Genomic DNA, 15,746 nt, shown 5'->3' with positions numbered 1-15,746 from the left:
GATCCTTTACAGGCCACACCGGTGGGGGGGTGGGGGGATCTGTGGAGCATTTGAACCCTCTTCAGGGACACTAGGAAATTCATGGAGAAGACCCTGGCCTGCTTGAGACTTAACTTTTACTTGTGTTTGAAATAGAGGGGTAACCCCTTGAAATCTGAGTAACAAAGAGACATTCAAGATGCACGTCTTTTTCAAGTTTACTATAATAAATACAAACTGGAAAGTGGAAAAATGTATTAAAAACAGTAGTCATCTTCTACTTCAATGTACATTTTTTATTCATAATTGAAAAGAGTAGTCTATTATCCTGCTAACTTACAGTAAATGCACCCAGAATCAAAGGGTCCATAGAGACATAAAAAATGTGTATGGTTTCTATTAAATAATACTTTCTGGCCACTTTAGAACATGAGTATAATATACAGGTTTTATATGCACAAAAAAATGTAAAAAGGAATTGTGAAAACAAGTCTTGTTACCAGTTTGTATAAGAAAAAAGACTTTCATTTTTTACAGGCTACCGACATCACATAGGATGGTTCCTACGAGGGTTTGACTTTTTCCGTTAATTCACCTGGTAGCTCAGAAATCTGTAGAAAAGAAGTTAGTATACAGTGAAGTCACTACACAGTGTTGGGGGCAGTAGAAATTCATAGTGGTACAAAATATCATTCAAGATTTTTACATTAAGTTACAGTGTCAAGATCGAGACACATATTGGTTGGCAAGCAATCTAAGAATTGTTCAGGACTGAAAGTTTATTTTTTCGGACTTCTGCTGGTAAAAATGTTAAAGGTTAAAAACAATAGAAGTAGACAGGAGGTGCAATCTCCTTGTCTTTCTGTCCTCTTCCCAGCAGATCCAAATACAATGAAATGCTTTGGGTACTTCCAATACTGTCCATCAGGTGGCAGAGTTGCTATGACAAAAGCGAGAGCAGACTAACCTTTATTTTATTGGTCACAGCAAAGGAGACTTAGAGTCATTCTCACTGCTTAAATACCGCTATCGTGCTTTCAATAATAATAATAAATAATGATAATATCCAGTTCGCTAGAAACAATTTCAAAGAAGCAATTATATGTTGCATAATCTCCGTGATTACGCCGTAGTTGCATGGGGACGGCTTTCAGCATTGCTTTTGCTCCTTTAGTGATTTTCCTTGCTTGTGTGCTCTGGGTTGTGTGTAACCACTGAGCCAGCAAACTAGGCCCCATGGCACCACTCTCAGATCACCACAGATGCAACAAGAAACAGTCTGTTGATATCACTGAAGCAAATAGTGGCCACGATTGGTTTTGACTGTTAGGAGTTTAGTATGGACTTGTTATCTTTGATGCAAATTCAGAGGTCCTTCAAGACTTTCTTTGGTTTGTTTGAAAGGAGTGACTGCAGTTCTGGCATCAACTGTTATTCAGATCCTGAGCAACAGAGGGCTCATTTGGTCAATTTGCCTTTTCATACAGAGTCACCCCGAAAAATATGACACACGTCTGCCCAGATGGACGCTGCAGTCCATGACCTGTTGAGACTTCGGTAGCATGGAAGGAACAAGTGTAGTGTCTAGAGGCTGAACCAAGGGAATCAATGTATCAGCCACCTGAAAGCTACTAGGATTGCTTTTGTAAACTTCTCAAGGCAAAGATGTATATCTGATTTGTTTTTGTCATCCCTCCCCGCCCCAGATTCTGGCACAAAGTGCATGCTCACTAAGTGCTTGCTGAGTGCACAGGGAGCCGGACAGAGGTTGTGCATGGGCTCTCCTCCCTCCTGGGATTGCTGGGACTCAGAACCCAGAAGCAGGAAAGCCCAGCATCTTCTGTCAGGGCCTGGCTGTGCAGTGCGCTAGCAGGCACTGGCTGCAGAGTGGGAGGTTAACACTCCCCCTCACAACTGGACTGTGAGCTCCTCCTGGTAAACTCTCTGTTATGATATTTTTGTATGTCTGGTGCCTGCACAGTGCCTCCCACATAGTAGGCACTCAGCAGGGGTGTTCTGAAAAAAAGAAGCAGCAGCCATAGCTTGTCACCAGTGGGTACTGGCACATGGTGTGCCTGGAAGGAGTTCATCTAATCCTGTCTCACCCAAGATCTGGTTTACCAAAGAGAGTATAGTAACTACTGTAGCTGCAGAGAAACTTCAAGACCAGTAGCATCTTCTGGGTATTGTCAGTGTTATACACCAAAGGGCAAATCCGACTTATCCATGAACGAAGAATAAGTTACACATCCCATTTTGATATAAGTTGCTACTATCAACAGAGAAGAGATTTCCTTTGATAGAGTGATGATAGGCTAAGAATGTGCCAGAGAACAAGTTTGTATAGGCAGGAGGTAACCACTTCCCATGGAAAAAGCATGGCAGGCTTATGTTTTCTGCAAAGACTTCCTTTTGCTGTGAAATATCCCAGGACTTTGATATTTTTGCAACTGAAAAAAATCAGAGTATTCTACCAGAAGAGATAATTTGGCAACTGTAAAGTGGAGGAATATTTATTATAGGGCAGAACCCCACAGAACTAATTCCAAGGCCCACAATCTTAAAAATTGATTCATTTCTTCCAGAGATAGCCTCTCACTAGAACATGTCTCCTATTCAAAATGTCCGGGAAATGTCTTTGGTGTGATTGATAGTTTAACCTCTTAAATATTCAAGCATCTTTATTTTAACCATTTTGGATGGTGAGGTTCTCAAAATAAGCTTATTTTGTACCTAATTATTTTGGAAAACCATATTGGTTATAGGGCCAACATAATGCAATGCTACATTTAAGGGGTTCCCATTCAAATTGCAGACACTGAAGATCCACATGGTTATTTGAAGAAATTTCCAATAGATAACAGTAAAACTTCTTGTTTAAATAAAAATCAATAATCAATATCATTTTAGGACAGATGAAAGAAAACAACCTGAGTAAGAACTTTCTGTTCCAAATCACAATAAATGCTTTTTTCAATAATTTGATTCATTGTAATATGAATAAAATGCTTTTCTCTGGAGCAATGCAATGTTGCCCCTAGACGCTAAGTATATTTAATCTCATCTTAAATGTCCCCGACAATGGTGCTATAGATTTTTATATTACTTTTCTATCTCTATTCTTTTAGTTAGAGTTTGTTAAATGATTGTGTTTCTGCTTATTGTATAACATTACCTACCTTCCTAATTTTCTTCTTGTAATCTGTTACATGATTGAAACCATGTCATTAAGATAATTAGAACTGTATATACATTAAGAGTAAATGGAATTTAAAGAAAGGGTTGAAGCATTGAAGAGCTTTTCTATGGAAGAAACTCGGTTTCAGAGGAGAGATCCAAGATGGCAGAGTAGATAAACACTGTGCCTGCATCCTTCCATGAACACATCAAAATTACAACTAAATTATAGAACAATCAACCTGGAGAATCATCTGAAATCTAGCCAAACAGAAGTCCCACAACTAAAAATATAAAGAAGACGCCATGTCAAGACTGGTAGGAGGAGGGGAGACGCAGAACGGATCCTACACCTGTGTGTGGTGGTTGTAAATCAGGAGGGATATCTTGGCCATCTCAGTTCCCCCTAGAGGAGCAAGGGACCTCAGCCCTGCCCCACCAGTCTCTCCAACCCAGAGTACTGGTGCCGAGAAGAGGAGCCCCACATCTGGCTCTGAAAAACAGTGGGGATTCTGACCATTTGGATGGGCCGGAAGGCTGCAGGAAACACAGCCAAGCTCTTAACTGGCCCGCGCACAGACTCACTCTCTCGCAGGCACTCACCTTGGGTTCCAGCAGTGGGACAGTGACGTGGGGGGCTTCAAAGACATACAGGGAGGGTAGACACAGTTGACATTTTCCCAGAGCAGTGTCCACCTTCTGTGCAGCCAGCAGGCAGGCGCCATCTTTCTTGTATTGAACCCACCCTCTCCAGCCAAATATGAACCTGATTGGCTAGGTGAGCTCTGCTGCTCTGCCCTGCAGACTCACTAGGACCCCGCCCCACCTAACTCGCACACTGCTGGAGGCAGTTTCTCTGTTAGCAGCCAGCCCTACCTGCATTGCTCTCTTTCTTGGAAAACTATCAGAGTCTGGCAGGCAGCGACTGGCCTCAGTATGCTCTGAGATTTTTGCTGAGTCACTCCAGGCTCAGCACTGGCACCAAACCAGAATTTACATTAACCTAGTGACCACAATTCTTCCCATTCTAGTGACTCCCTGAGACCCTGTGTGGAGACAAAATCCCAGAGAGGAGTTTCCAGGCTCTTGACCTCACATGGAAAGGTGCTGGCAGAAAATACCCAATTGAAATAGCAAAAAGAAAAAAGAATCCAAAAAAAAAAAAATGAGGATAGTTTAAGAGACCTCTGGGACAACAACAAGCGTAACAACATTCACATCATAGGGGTATCAGAAGGGGAAGAGAGAAAGTAAGAGATTGAGAATCTACTTGAAGAAACAATGACTGAAAACTTTCCTAACCTGGCAAAGGAAGTAGACGTACAAGTCCAGGAAGTGCAGAGTCCCAAACAGAATGAACCCATGCAGACCCACACCAAGACACATTATAATTAAAATGGCAAAGGTTAAAGACAAACAGAGAATCCTAAAAACAGCAAGAGAAAGGCAACTAATAATTTATAAGGGAGCTCTGATAAGACTGTCAGCTAATTTCTCAACAGAAACTTTGCAGTCCAGAAGGAATTGGCACAAACTATTCAATGCGATGAAAAGCAAGGACCTTACAACCAAGATTACTCAGCATGGCTATCATTTAAAATTGAAGGACAGATAAAGAGCTTCCCAGATAAGAAAAAGCTAAAAGAGTTCATCACTGTGGAACCAGTATTATAAGGAATATTAGAGGGACTTCTTCAAGATGGAAAAAAGATAAAAAATATGAATAATAAAATGGCAAATAGCTACATATCTATCAGCAATTACTTTCAATGTAAATGGATTAAATGCTCCAATCAAAAGACATAGGAGGGCTGAATGGATAAGGAAACAAGACCCTGACATATGCTGCCTACAATAGACTCACTTCAGATTGAAAGATACACATGGACAGAAAGTAAAGGGATGGAAAAAGATATTTCGTGAAAATGGAAATGAAAAACACAAAAAAAGCTGGGGTAGCAATACTTCTACCAGAGAAAATTGACTTTAAAACAAAGGCTATAAGAAGAGATAATGAAGGACCCAGTAATCCCACTTCAGGGTATTTATCTGAAGAAACACAAAACACTACTTTGAAGAAACCCAAAATGTTACTTCAAGGGGAAGTACAACATTACAACATTACAGCGTTGTTTGCAATGGCCAAGATGTGGAGGCAGCCTGGGTGTCCATCAATGGATGGATGGACAAAGAAGAGGTGGTACATATATACTGGAATATTGTTAGGCCCTAGAAGTGAATTGGATCTTGCCATCTGTGGTGGCATGGAGGGACCCGGAGGGTGTTGTGCTGAATGGAGTGCATCAGACACAAAGACAGATGCAATGTGATTTCACTTATATGTGGAATCTAAGAATAAAATTAACAAACAAAACAAAAACAAACTTGTAGATACAAAACATTTTACCAGGTGGGAGGGCTTGGGAGTGTGGTGGAAAAAAGGGGACAGGATTAAGAAGTACAAATTGGTTGCTATGGTGATATAGAGTATAGCATAAGGAATATAGTCAATAATATTGTAATAATTATGTATGGTGTCAGATGGGTACTAGGTTTGTTGGGGTGATAGACGGGAGAGGTTGAGGGTAGGGTGAAAAAAAGGGAAGGGATTAAAAAGTACAAATTGCTAGTTACAAAATAGTCATGGGATGTAAAGCAAAGCATAGGGAATATAATCAACAATAGGGTAATAACTATGTATAGTTCTAGATGGGTACTAGACTAGTTGGCGAATATCAATTCTTAAATTACATAAATGTCTAACCTCTATGGTATACACCTGAAATTAATATAAAATAATATGAACGTCGAGTGTAATTGATAACTTAAAAAAAAGAGGGGACAGTTTCCGGTTCAATTACCGCATGGGAGGGTGGACTGTGCCCCCTGCAACTAAGATTGAAAAAGGTGACTGGACTTGGAGCTGAGCTGCGCCCTCCACAGCTAGTTTGAAGGTTAACGACTTGGAGCTGATGGATCCTGGAGAAACACACCGTTCCCCAATAAAATTGAAACCAAACAAACAAAAAACAAACAAAAAAACTGGGTTTCATCAACTTGTCATGTTTAGAAAAAAAAGGGCGTGGGGAAGTGAAGAGGAATAAGAGGTCCCAATTTCCAGCTATAAAACAAATAAGTCATAGGAATGTAATATACAGCATGGGGAATATAGTCGATAATATTGTGATAGCGTGGCATATAGCATGGTGTCAGATGGTTGCTGAATTTATGGTGATCACTTCTTTAGGCATATAAACATTGAATAACTATGGTGTACCCCTGAAACTAATAAAATATTGTATGTTAGCTATATTTTTCATAAATTTTTTTTTAAAAACTCAGAGTTTCAGAGTGTGGATTTTATAAAATTGATCATGACAGTCAGATACCTTTTTTATTTCTTGGCTCTCAGTTCTGCTGTGAATAGATGAGGTTGCCAGGTAGAGTTCTTGTCACATACAGGTACAGTTCTTGTCTCAGAAAAAATTGAAAGGTAAGCACAACTGAGAAGACCTTTTTTTTTTTTCGTCTTTTTATCTACAATGGTAGAGATTCCTTAGTGTTTTCGGATCAGGTCTCCGTAGGAATTCTCACCTTTGTATTTCTACCACAGGATGAGAAATAACTTTGTTATTCTGAGGCAGGCATTTTGCTTTAGAAACTGATTTGGAAATTAATACTTTTCACTTCAGATTTTCCCCTAAGGACTTAAAAGTATTTTGAAGTGTTAACACCCAAATTCCCTTTGAGTCATACGGGATGAAACCGGAATATCTATGTCTCTTAAAGGAAATGAGACACAGCCTTATTACAGTTATCACTATGCTAATAATATTCTGTGCTGAAAGCATCTTTCTTATGGCATCTTAGATTTGCAGGGCACCTTTAATGAAAACTCCATTTTCTTAAGAGGTTGTAATTATCATGCGGCCCCATATTTCTGGGTATAGAAATGTGAAGCTCAGGCAGAATAAAATCAAGGAGGGTTGATGGCTATGGGCCCTAAAACAAGCGAGGAAAGAATAAAACAAGATCAGGAGTTTGTCTTGTCAGCCCTCTCCCCAAACTTTCTTCCTGACAAAGATTAATGGGACCAATGTGACTCAGGTTCAGAGACTTTGGAGCAAAGTCTTTGCAGGTCTAGAAACACAAAGAGAACTTTGCAGAGGTCCTGGTGATTTCAACTTCTGGGTGAACTTTAGATATTTGAGTTATGTAACCAATGGTCTTGTTCCACAATGTTGAAAAATCCAAAGATCAATTGATTTTTTTAAAAATTCACCACACTAAACAAGTGGTTTAACTATAATAAATAAAATGGAATTAATGAGCTATGTTTGCCCAATAAAAGCAAGTTAAGCATGCCATATGAATTGCTCAAAATTTCATTCTCTAAAATTATTTAACTTGGAGCTCTATACATTATATTTTGCTTAAAAATGTCTTGCACAGGAAACTATTTTTTATTTTTTTATTTAGCGTGATGGTAAAAATGAAAGGCTATGGAAGAACCTAAATAAATGTTTACTTGGATAGGTATTAGTTGACTATATGGGTTCAATGTGACAGTTTATAATAATAAAAACCCTGGACAGTGCAAAGAGAAGGCTGCATGATCCAATGCACGCTCCAGTGAAGGGATCAGAAAGCTTATTGATACTCACATGTAATACTCTGTTTGTATTATCATTATCTGAATGTAATAGGAATAATTGCAATGATTAGGCTCTTGGTTTCATATTACATAGGTGACCCAAGTAAACTACTTTGTTAAACTGCATTCAACGACTGCTGATTTAAATGTAAAATAGATTTAAGAAGCCAGAAGGGGCAAGAGAGCAGTTCCCTTTAAAAGAGAGGTTTCAAAGAAATGAAACTATGTGAGGCAGTTAAAAAGTGACTTTTAAGCAATTATTTGCAGAACCACTTCCTCAGGAACAAAAGTCTTTAGAAGAATCTGACAATCAGCAGTTGAAAGTAAACTATCTCTGCTGAAAATCATGAGAAGGCTTGAGTGGGGCAGATGGAATCACGTTTAAAGCATGATTAAAGAAAGAAGGCAGGCAGGGTTGAGCTGTTCTGTCTTTTGGGAAGCAAAAAGCAGTGATCTGAGGTCTGGGATTTCTCATTTGCCCCAAAAAGACAAAATGGCAAGATGAAAGTCCACTGGAAAGGTGCTTTCTGACGCTCAAATCCAAGCAGAGGAAGGGTGAAGTGGGAGGAGCCAATGGAAGATATCTCCCTCAGGGGTCCTGTCCAGTGATGGCCAGGCCCTGTAGCCCAGGAGAAAAAAGCATGAGACTGCAGTCAACAACCAAGGCCATGTTCAGTAGGGACTTGTGACAGCTGATGGCCACCAAATGTAGAGGAAAGAAAGCTGGACTGAAGGCTTGGGTAGCAGACCCAGTGGGACATGGGACAGGACACTGAAACTACCAGCTTCCTCACCTATAACCTGAGCAAACAAATTGCTTGAGGTTTTTCAACTGTATAGTTTGATCCAGCAGAAAAATAATACATTGCCCTAGGCATCTTATTTCTTTTTAACTTTCACTCCTTAAAATAATCTTATACTATTTACCTTTTAGAGAAGGGGGCATATGGCACATTTTAACAATGTGATTATTTAGAAAATGTTGTACTCAAGTGTTGAAGTTTGTGTGTAGATGTGTGTGTACAGCATGAATATGTCAACCAATCTTATCTGTCATTCGTGACAGTGGCCAGATTTGCAGGCATAAGGTATTAGGAGAATATAATGAAGACTTTTCAGTGACTGAAATCACTTCATGGGATATTTTTTAACAAGTAGTACCTGGAAGATTTCTCTCTCTCTCTCTCTCTTTCTCTCTCTCAGCCTAGGAGGAATGTATGATAAAATCTAATTATAAAAAGTTTTATGATTTCCCTCAATTGATCTTTTTTCTTAGAGAAACAGAATATCAGTACTTTAAAACACTCATTCCTTTCTAACCGATATTATATCCTTGAAGAAAAGCAGATTAAGGGAAACAAAGGCCCAACTTTTACTGAGGAAACATAACAGAAAAGGAAGGATCATATACTTTTCACTTATCTGTCCTACCTCACTTTCCTAAGCACTAATGTCCATTACATATTTGTTGAATTGAATAAAAAGAAAACAATGACACTACTAATCAATTCAGAAGAAAAGGTGCTGCTAAAATAAAATAGTTGAAGTGCTATGGCCACATAAGAATGAATTTATTTTTGCAGTAGAACAGTGAGAACCAAACAATACATTAGATTGGCTCTTGAATTTTAAATTCAGTTCCAGAAAAGGGAAGCTAAAATGTACTCAGTAGAATCATGAGAAACATAGAAGGAGCTTGTGTCATAGATTTCTTTCTTTCTAAGAAGAAAGGTAAAAAGATGAGGTAGAAATTCACATTTCACAGAGTCTATGATGAATTGCTCTAGTATTGAACATATGTATTTTTTTTCTGTGTTGTATTATAATTAAGGTAAATGAAAACATTATTCCCAAACTTATGCCAACTGGTTTGAATTTTGGTGCAGACTGCTAAGAATTTTTCAATGTACAAGCCCCTACTTTTCAGATGGGCTCAACGTCACCAGGAATAAAGACTACACTTCTCAGCTTTCTGTGCAGCTAAATTTGGGGTGGACCAAGTTTTGGCTAATGGGATGTAAGCAGAAGTAGCATGGTCATATACTGAGATATGACCTTAAATGAAAGAAGCATCCTTCTTTGTCCCCTTGCCTCCTTTTTGGCTGGAATACAAAAGCAATGGCTGGAACTCTGGCAGCCATCTTGAGTCATTATGATCCTGAGAATGGCAGGACACATAATGAAGCAATAATAGAGAGGAGCCAGGGTCCTCTCTCTAGGCAACCCAAGTCTAGCTCTTTGCTGACTAGCTCCAGAATGTCAAATATGAAGAGATATAGATCTCTATCTTATTTAAGCCACTGTCAGTTTTCTTTTTTTGTCACTTGTAGGTAAACCTAATCCTAACTGGTATAAACTAACAAGGTTGTCTGCCAAAGCCAGTTCCATGAGAATAACTAAATAGATCATTGGTTTCTTCAAACTGTTTTTAAGAACTTAACACCAGAGAGGAAAGGAAAAGCTGCCCTAAATGGGAAAATGGTTCAATGTTTTTAGTCAAAGAAATAAGAACAATAACTCCGAGTTCAGAATTGATGCGTCCAAACCTAAGTTATGTAGATTTTCAACTTTGGAATTATTCCTTCCTTCCTCTCTCCCTCCTCCCTTTATTTCTCTTACTTTTCTCCTTTCTTCCCTACATTCTTTCCTTCCTATACTATTTCTTTTTCTTTTTTTTTTAAACTTAATTTATGCCTCAAGTCCAAGCCAAAGCATATTTTGGATTTTTTGAATAGTACATTTAAAAAAATATTTAGCATTTAACATGATTCTTGCCCTTTATACGCTTTCAAGTCCAGAGAAGATGATTTATTTTTCACCTGATACCATATTTTTTTCTGCAAATATCAATATTTAAGAAGCTTTATCCATCTACTAGAAACGGCACTTTTTTCTTAGCTCTTAATAAAGCAATTAAGCTTTTCAGGTTGAAAAAAGAGATGCTACCCACGAATTGTGAATTTTTTTGAGAATTTTGTATTTTGGAGAACTCTTTTTAATAAATAACATTCTTCTAATGTTTAAAATAGATCTGTTCCCTTTCTGTATTGCACACTATGCAGTTACACAAGCAGTTATTTCAGTTTTTAGTTCTATTTCTAGGCATAACACCCTTAAGTTTGGACCTGTTGATCATGAATATTTAAACAGGGTTTGTAGACACTTCCACAGACCTTCTATCTACTACATGTTATAGATGACTTATGGGAAGGATATATGTATATATGGTTTCTAAGTTTAAAGACATCAGTTATTTGTATTTTGTCCTACTTAATTCAGTTATCCCTTGAAAGCAACTAAAATGTCAAGCTAGAACATTTGAATTCTAATGCACTGTAAAAGTTCTAGTTACATACTAAAGTAAGTCAGGAATGATAAGTGAATGTTTGCTTTAAGAAATAATTAGCCAGAATATTCATTTCACAGGGAGTCCGCATTTTGGGTTACTATAAAATTTTAAATTCGGTCTAAAACGAAGACGTGTTTATTCTTGGCAAGATTCGTTTCTAATTTGCGAGGACTGAAAAGAGCAATTTTTGTTTTTATTTGCTTCTCAATTTAGCAGAGTCATGATGGTTTTCCTCAGCTTTTCAAGGTACATTTTAGCTGGTTCTAATGAAGACAAATTCTTCTCAATCATGACTGTCCCATTCATGAAGTGAGACAGATGGCAGCCTTGCTATATTTTATTAGATCCAGTCTCTTGATGCTAGCTGCCTCCCTTATTTGGGTCTATAGAAAATAGCAGAGCTTATTTTTCTGAAGGAAAAAAGGAAGAAGTCAATATTTTACTAGGCCAAAATGTCAAGTTATCTTCAAAACAAGTGAGCCAACAGCCTCTCCAATTTGGAGTGGTAGGAACATATGCTTTCATTTCAGGGACACATACCCCACATTATACAGCAGGTGGAAGGCTACGATACTTGGGGACGTACTAACTTACAGCTTTTCCTAAAAGAGGTGGTTGAGATTTCTCTAATACAGACTGTTCCATACCCCAAGATGTTTTTTCCCCTGGGAATTTTCTAATCCCCGACCCCTGTAACTCCCCTGCTTAACTTTTGCTGCTTTGAAACATGACTGGAAACTGAAATAAATAGAAGGTAAACTGGAAAGCATCCTAGCTGCCTGTGGCTCCACACAATGTCAGCAGGAGACACTTAGGAAAGGATAAATCGCCATCACAAGAAGGAAGACACAACCTAGGGCAGAGTTGGCCAAGGTTTACAAGACACAATGCCAAGGAGGTTCACGGGAAAAACATTGATTTTAACTTTTCCCTTCTACACTCAAGTCAGAACTAGGGGCTCATGGGCAGTGGATGTCCTATGTTTAGCTTTACCAGGACCACCTCTGAGGAGAGCACTTGAATCTGGAGTTGCACCATCTCTTAGGATACTGAGTGAGGTTCTGGTAAATGAGTACAAGCTAAGAGATGTGTTCATTTTCCCTTCCCCTGACCACACACTTGCAATAAGGAGAAGCCAAGATTGGCAAGAATGTAAATATAGTGAACGTGTCTTTATTGAAAGCCTTACTATGTGACGCACGGTGCAGAGTGGATTCCCTAAAACAGAAGCAAAAGCAGCAAGAACTGTAAAGTCTCACTCTTAAGGAGAGACACCTGTAACATGTGACAATATTGCATCAGAATCACCTGGATCAGGGGTAACTGCCGAATGTCACCTCACAATTCTTCACCCTTTATCTTAAGTAAGCAGAACCTCTTAAGAGTAGCCAGGAAGAGAAGAGATAGGGAGAAGAAAAATGGGAAGAAGAGAAGGTCGAAAATCTATCTAACTTGTTTCTGACAAATGGCAAATTTTCTGGAACTTTAGAATTAGCATTATGGATTCCTGAAGTTGGGAATTGAAACAGATGTAACTTATCATTTAAATGAAGAAAGTTTAAAAACCAAAACACACATACCATGTTACCTTTGTTGCCTTTCCACAGAAAAATCACTAATGTAAGGATTTCCTCCTTAAATCTGTTACCTGCTAGGTAGACAAGATCTATGACCCTGCAGTGCATCTTAGAAATACATACAAGTTCACCCACGAAGTTAAACAGCAGCAAAAGTTAGTGTGGTACTATTTTCTGAGACATTCACTAGGTTTTGTTTGTGTGTGTGGGGGGGGCAATGAAATGACAGTTTAAGATATTTAAATATTAATCTTATTCTTCTGACTGAATTTCTACGTTTTTGATGTTCTAGTAGCCTTCTCGATAATAATATGTATTAGTCTTGGAATTTGAATACAAAAGTTGTTTTTTAATTAAGAAATGCAATTTGTAGTTTGCATTAGTTCTAATCACTTAACCGTCAGCAATTTTTTAAGCTACTTTTTAGAAAACTTAGGAGTTTGATGTTTCCATGGGTTTTGCACAGCACTTGGGTGTAAAACAAGACTTCCAGACTGGGTCCAACTTGCTGTTCTAACCTTACGATAATGACGGCCTCTTTCAGTTATGCAGTGCTTCACAGTTTAGAGAGGATTTGCTTACATTGTTATCTAACCCTTCTCTCTCCTTTGGGAGGTAGGAATTATAGTCCCACTTTACAGATGAGGGAAACTCTAGGCTCAGATATCCAACACTGCCCAAGGCCACAGTGTGGATCTGGAACCCAAACCCCACCTTTTGCCTTCCAAATTCTCCTTCCTTTGGCCATAGCTCTTGCTCCTCTGTGTATAGGCAGGACTCTGGACGAGTCCCCACGTCCCCTACGCTTCAGCTCCCTCAAATGTGTGACAACGGTTCGGATTTGACCATCTCCCAGGTCCCTGCTCGCTCCTCTTCATTTTGAATTTGGGTTTATTTAGTAGAACAAAACGTGGTGAGATTCAGTGGGTGACACAATCACCCACTGAATGGAGCGGCACAATCCAGAGGCTAGTGAGTAAAACAGGCCTCCAGAAAGCTCACAGCAGTTGCCATGAACTGGGAGGAACTAGGCAGACTTCATTGCATAAGTTCTCATTCTTAACCGAGTCTCATAAAATATATGGACTTCAAAAAGAAGAAGAAAAAGGGAACATTTACATACACACAGAAATTTGCGTACAATTTTAGGTGGTTTATAGGCTGACTTCTTTGAGATGTATGAGCCACGTCCACAACTTCTGGATTAACTAGTGCACACATACCGCATTTTGTGGCCTACTGGAGGTCTCATCTTGGTTATTATACAAAGTGAGCAAAACTTATTTTGATGTGAGAAATAGTAATTGAAAGATAGGAATGAAAAAACCTGTGATGTGTTTTCAAGACAGTCCTTTTTGGCCATGGAAAATTATCTTTCCGATATTCCTTTCTTGGTTATTGGGATGGGGTAGGAGAAAAAAAAGCTGATGTAGAACAAATATAAATATCTTCTTTAGAAGTACTTATAGAGAATTCCACAACATTTTAATGCTCCTTTTGAATATCTTAAGAGCAACATTCCTGATTACAGATTGATGGTTGTGATTTCTGTCCCACCTGCCCACACGCTGTATGTTTAGGTCTGACACCTGTGTCAGGACTGAGATAAAAAGCAGAAAATATGAACCTCAGAGATATCCACATTCCTTCCAAAGGGGAAAGGTGCTCTACTAAGCTCTACATACACCCATGATCTACACTTCAGAACGTAAGAACAAGATATCTGTAAGGATCTGAAAATTTAGGTTGCCATCATAGTATTCTGGGTTTTGGGACGTTGAGAACAAAGGAAGACTGCATGTTTTGTCTTATGCTGCAAAAATGATCCACACTCAGCTTGAAAGCCAGAGCCATTATTTGTACCCATTTATCAGCTGTCACAGTATCTAATGTCTTTCTAGTAACCCCAAGTAATGTCTGCTAATGCAAACTCCATTAGGCCGAGGATAACTGTAGCCATCAGCGATCCTGACTTAACACCTCAACAACACAAACCAGTATTTCTCATAGAATTGTCTGTAGAAGGTTTTCACAGCATTTTTTCCCCATTTTGCATGCCTCATGTTAGATGTTGTTAAAAAATTAAAAACCAATTTTTTCAATTTACAAGTACTCATGTAAGAAGAAAATGACTAAAAAAATACCCACCCAAGTACCTACAACTCATCTAGCACGCAATGCTAATAATACATAGATTGTGACTGAAGAACTGTGATCTGTGGGAAAGCAGGGAGGCGAAGTCCATTCTCTGGAAGAAAGTGAGATGTGGCGATGCAGAGAAGAGCTGTCAATGGTGCTTTGCTTCCTAAGTCAAGTTCAGCAGTCGCATTTCAGAGTCAATGTCATTACTTATTTCGACCTAAAACAGAAAATAGGAATTGCTTTAAAGAACTTCAAAATTAAAAACTAAATTTCCTCTCTAATCATCCAGGCTTTTCGAAATGCAAAATAGCTTTTGGGTGTGTCTGTGGATATAACTGTAGCAACAAACAAATGAAAAACCTGGGCTTCCTGCTTCTCAGATATAGGGCATGACAAGTAGGTATAAACATCAGTGGATAGAACTGATTTCCTGGGCGAGAAGTGCCAACCACATAGCAACTGAGGAGTGATGTAAAGGTATTGCTTTTGGTTGCCATGGATAAAGATGACAGAGTAATACTATGTCCTCAAACTACTAGATACAGCTCTAGTTTAATCTTTCCACAGCATCTTGTTGCTAGACTGCTTAAGAATCATCCTTGTCTGGCTTTCATGCAACCTAACTATTGATCTGTGACCTTCACATACATCCTATCCTGTGATGGTAAATTTTATGTGTCAACTTGGCTGGACCATAGTACCAAGACATTTGTTGAAACACCAGTCTAGATGTCACTATGAAGGTATTTTTGAGATGAGATGAACTTTCAAATCCGTTGACTTTGAACAAAGCAGAACCCTTCACAATGTGTGTGGGTCTTATTCAATCAGTTGAAGGCCTTAAGAGCAAAGGCTGAGGTCCCCTGAG

The 15,746-nt window shown here is 38.7% G+C and overlaps 1 protein-coding gene across 2 annotated transcripts in view; it reads right to left on the bottom strand.

Annotated features, from left to right (window-relative positions):
• Positions 1 to 262: 262 nt before the first annotated feature.
• NKAIN3 (sodium/potassium transporting ATPase interacting 3) overlaps positions 263 to 15,746 on the bottom strand; it is a 547,012-nt gene continuing 531,528 nt past the window's right edge. For both annotated transcript variants that reach the window (XM_081070859.1, XM_081070861.1), the window contains one exon: positions 263 to 15,095. In XM_081070859.1, the coding sequence (XP_080926985.1) occupies positions 15,086 to 15,095 (10 nt within the window). In that variant the 3' untranslated portion in view covers positions 263 to 15,085. The remainder of the gene's footprint in view (positions 15,096 to 15,746) is intronic.

Source organism: Rhinolophus hipposideros (assembly GCF_964194185.1).
Source record: "Rhinolophus hipposideros genome assembly, chromosome: 13".
Taxonomy (NCBI): Eukaryota; Metazoa; Chordata; class Mammalia; order Chiroptera; family Rhinolophidae; genus Rhinolophus; species Rhinolophus hipposideros.
This window is presented reverse-complemented; position numbering and strand designations above follow the sequence as displayed.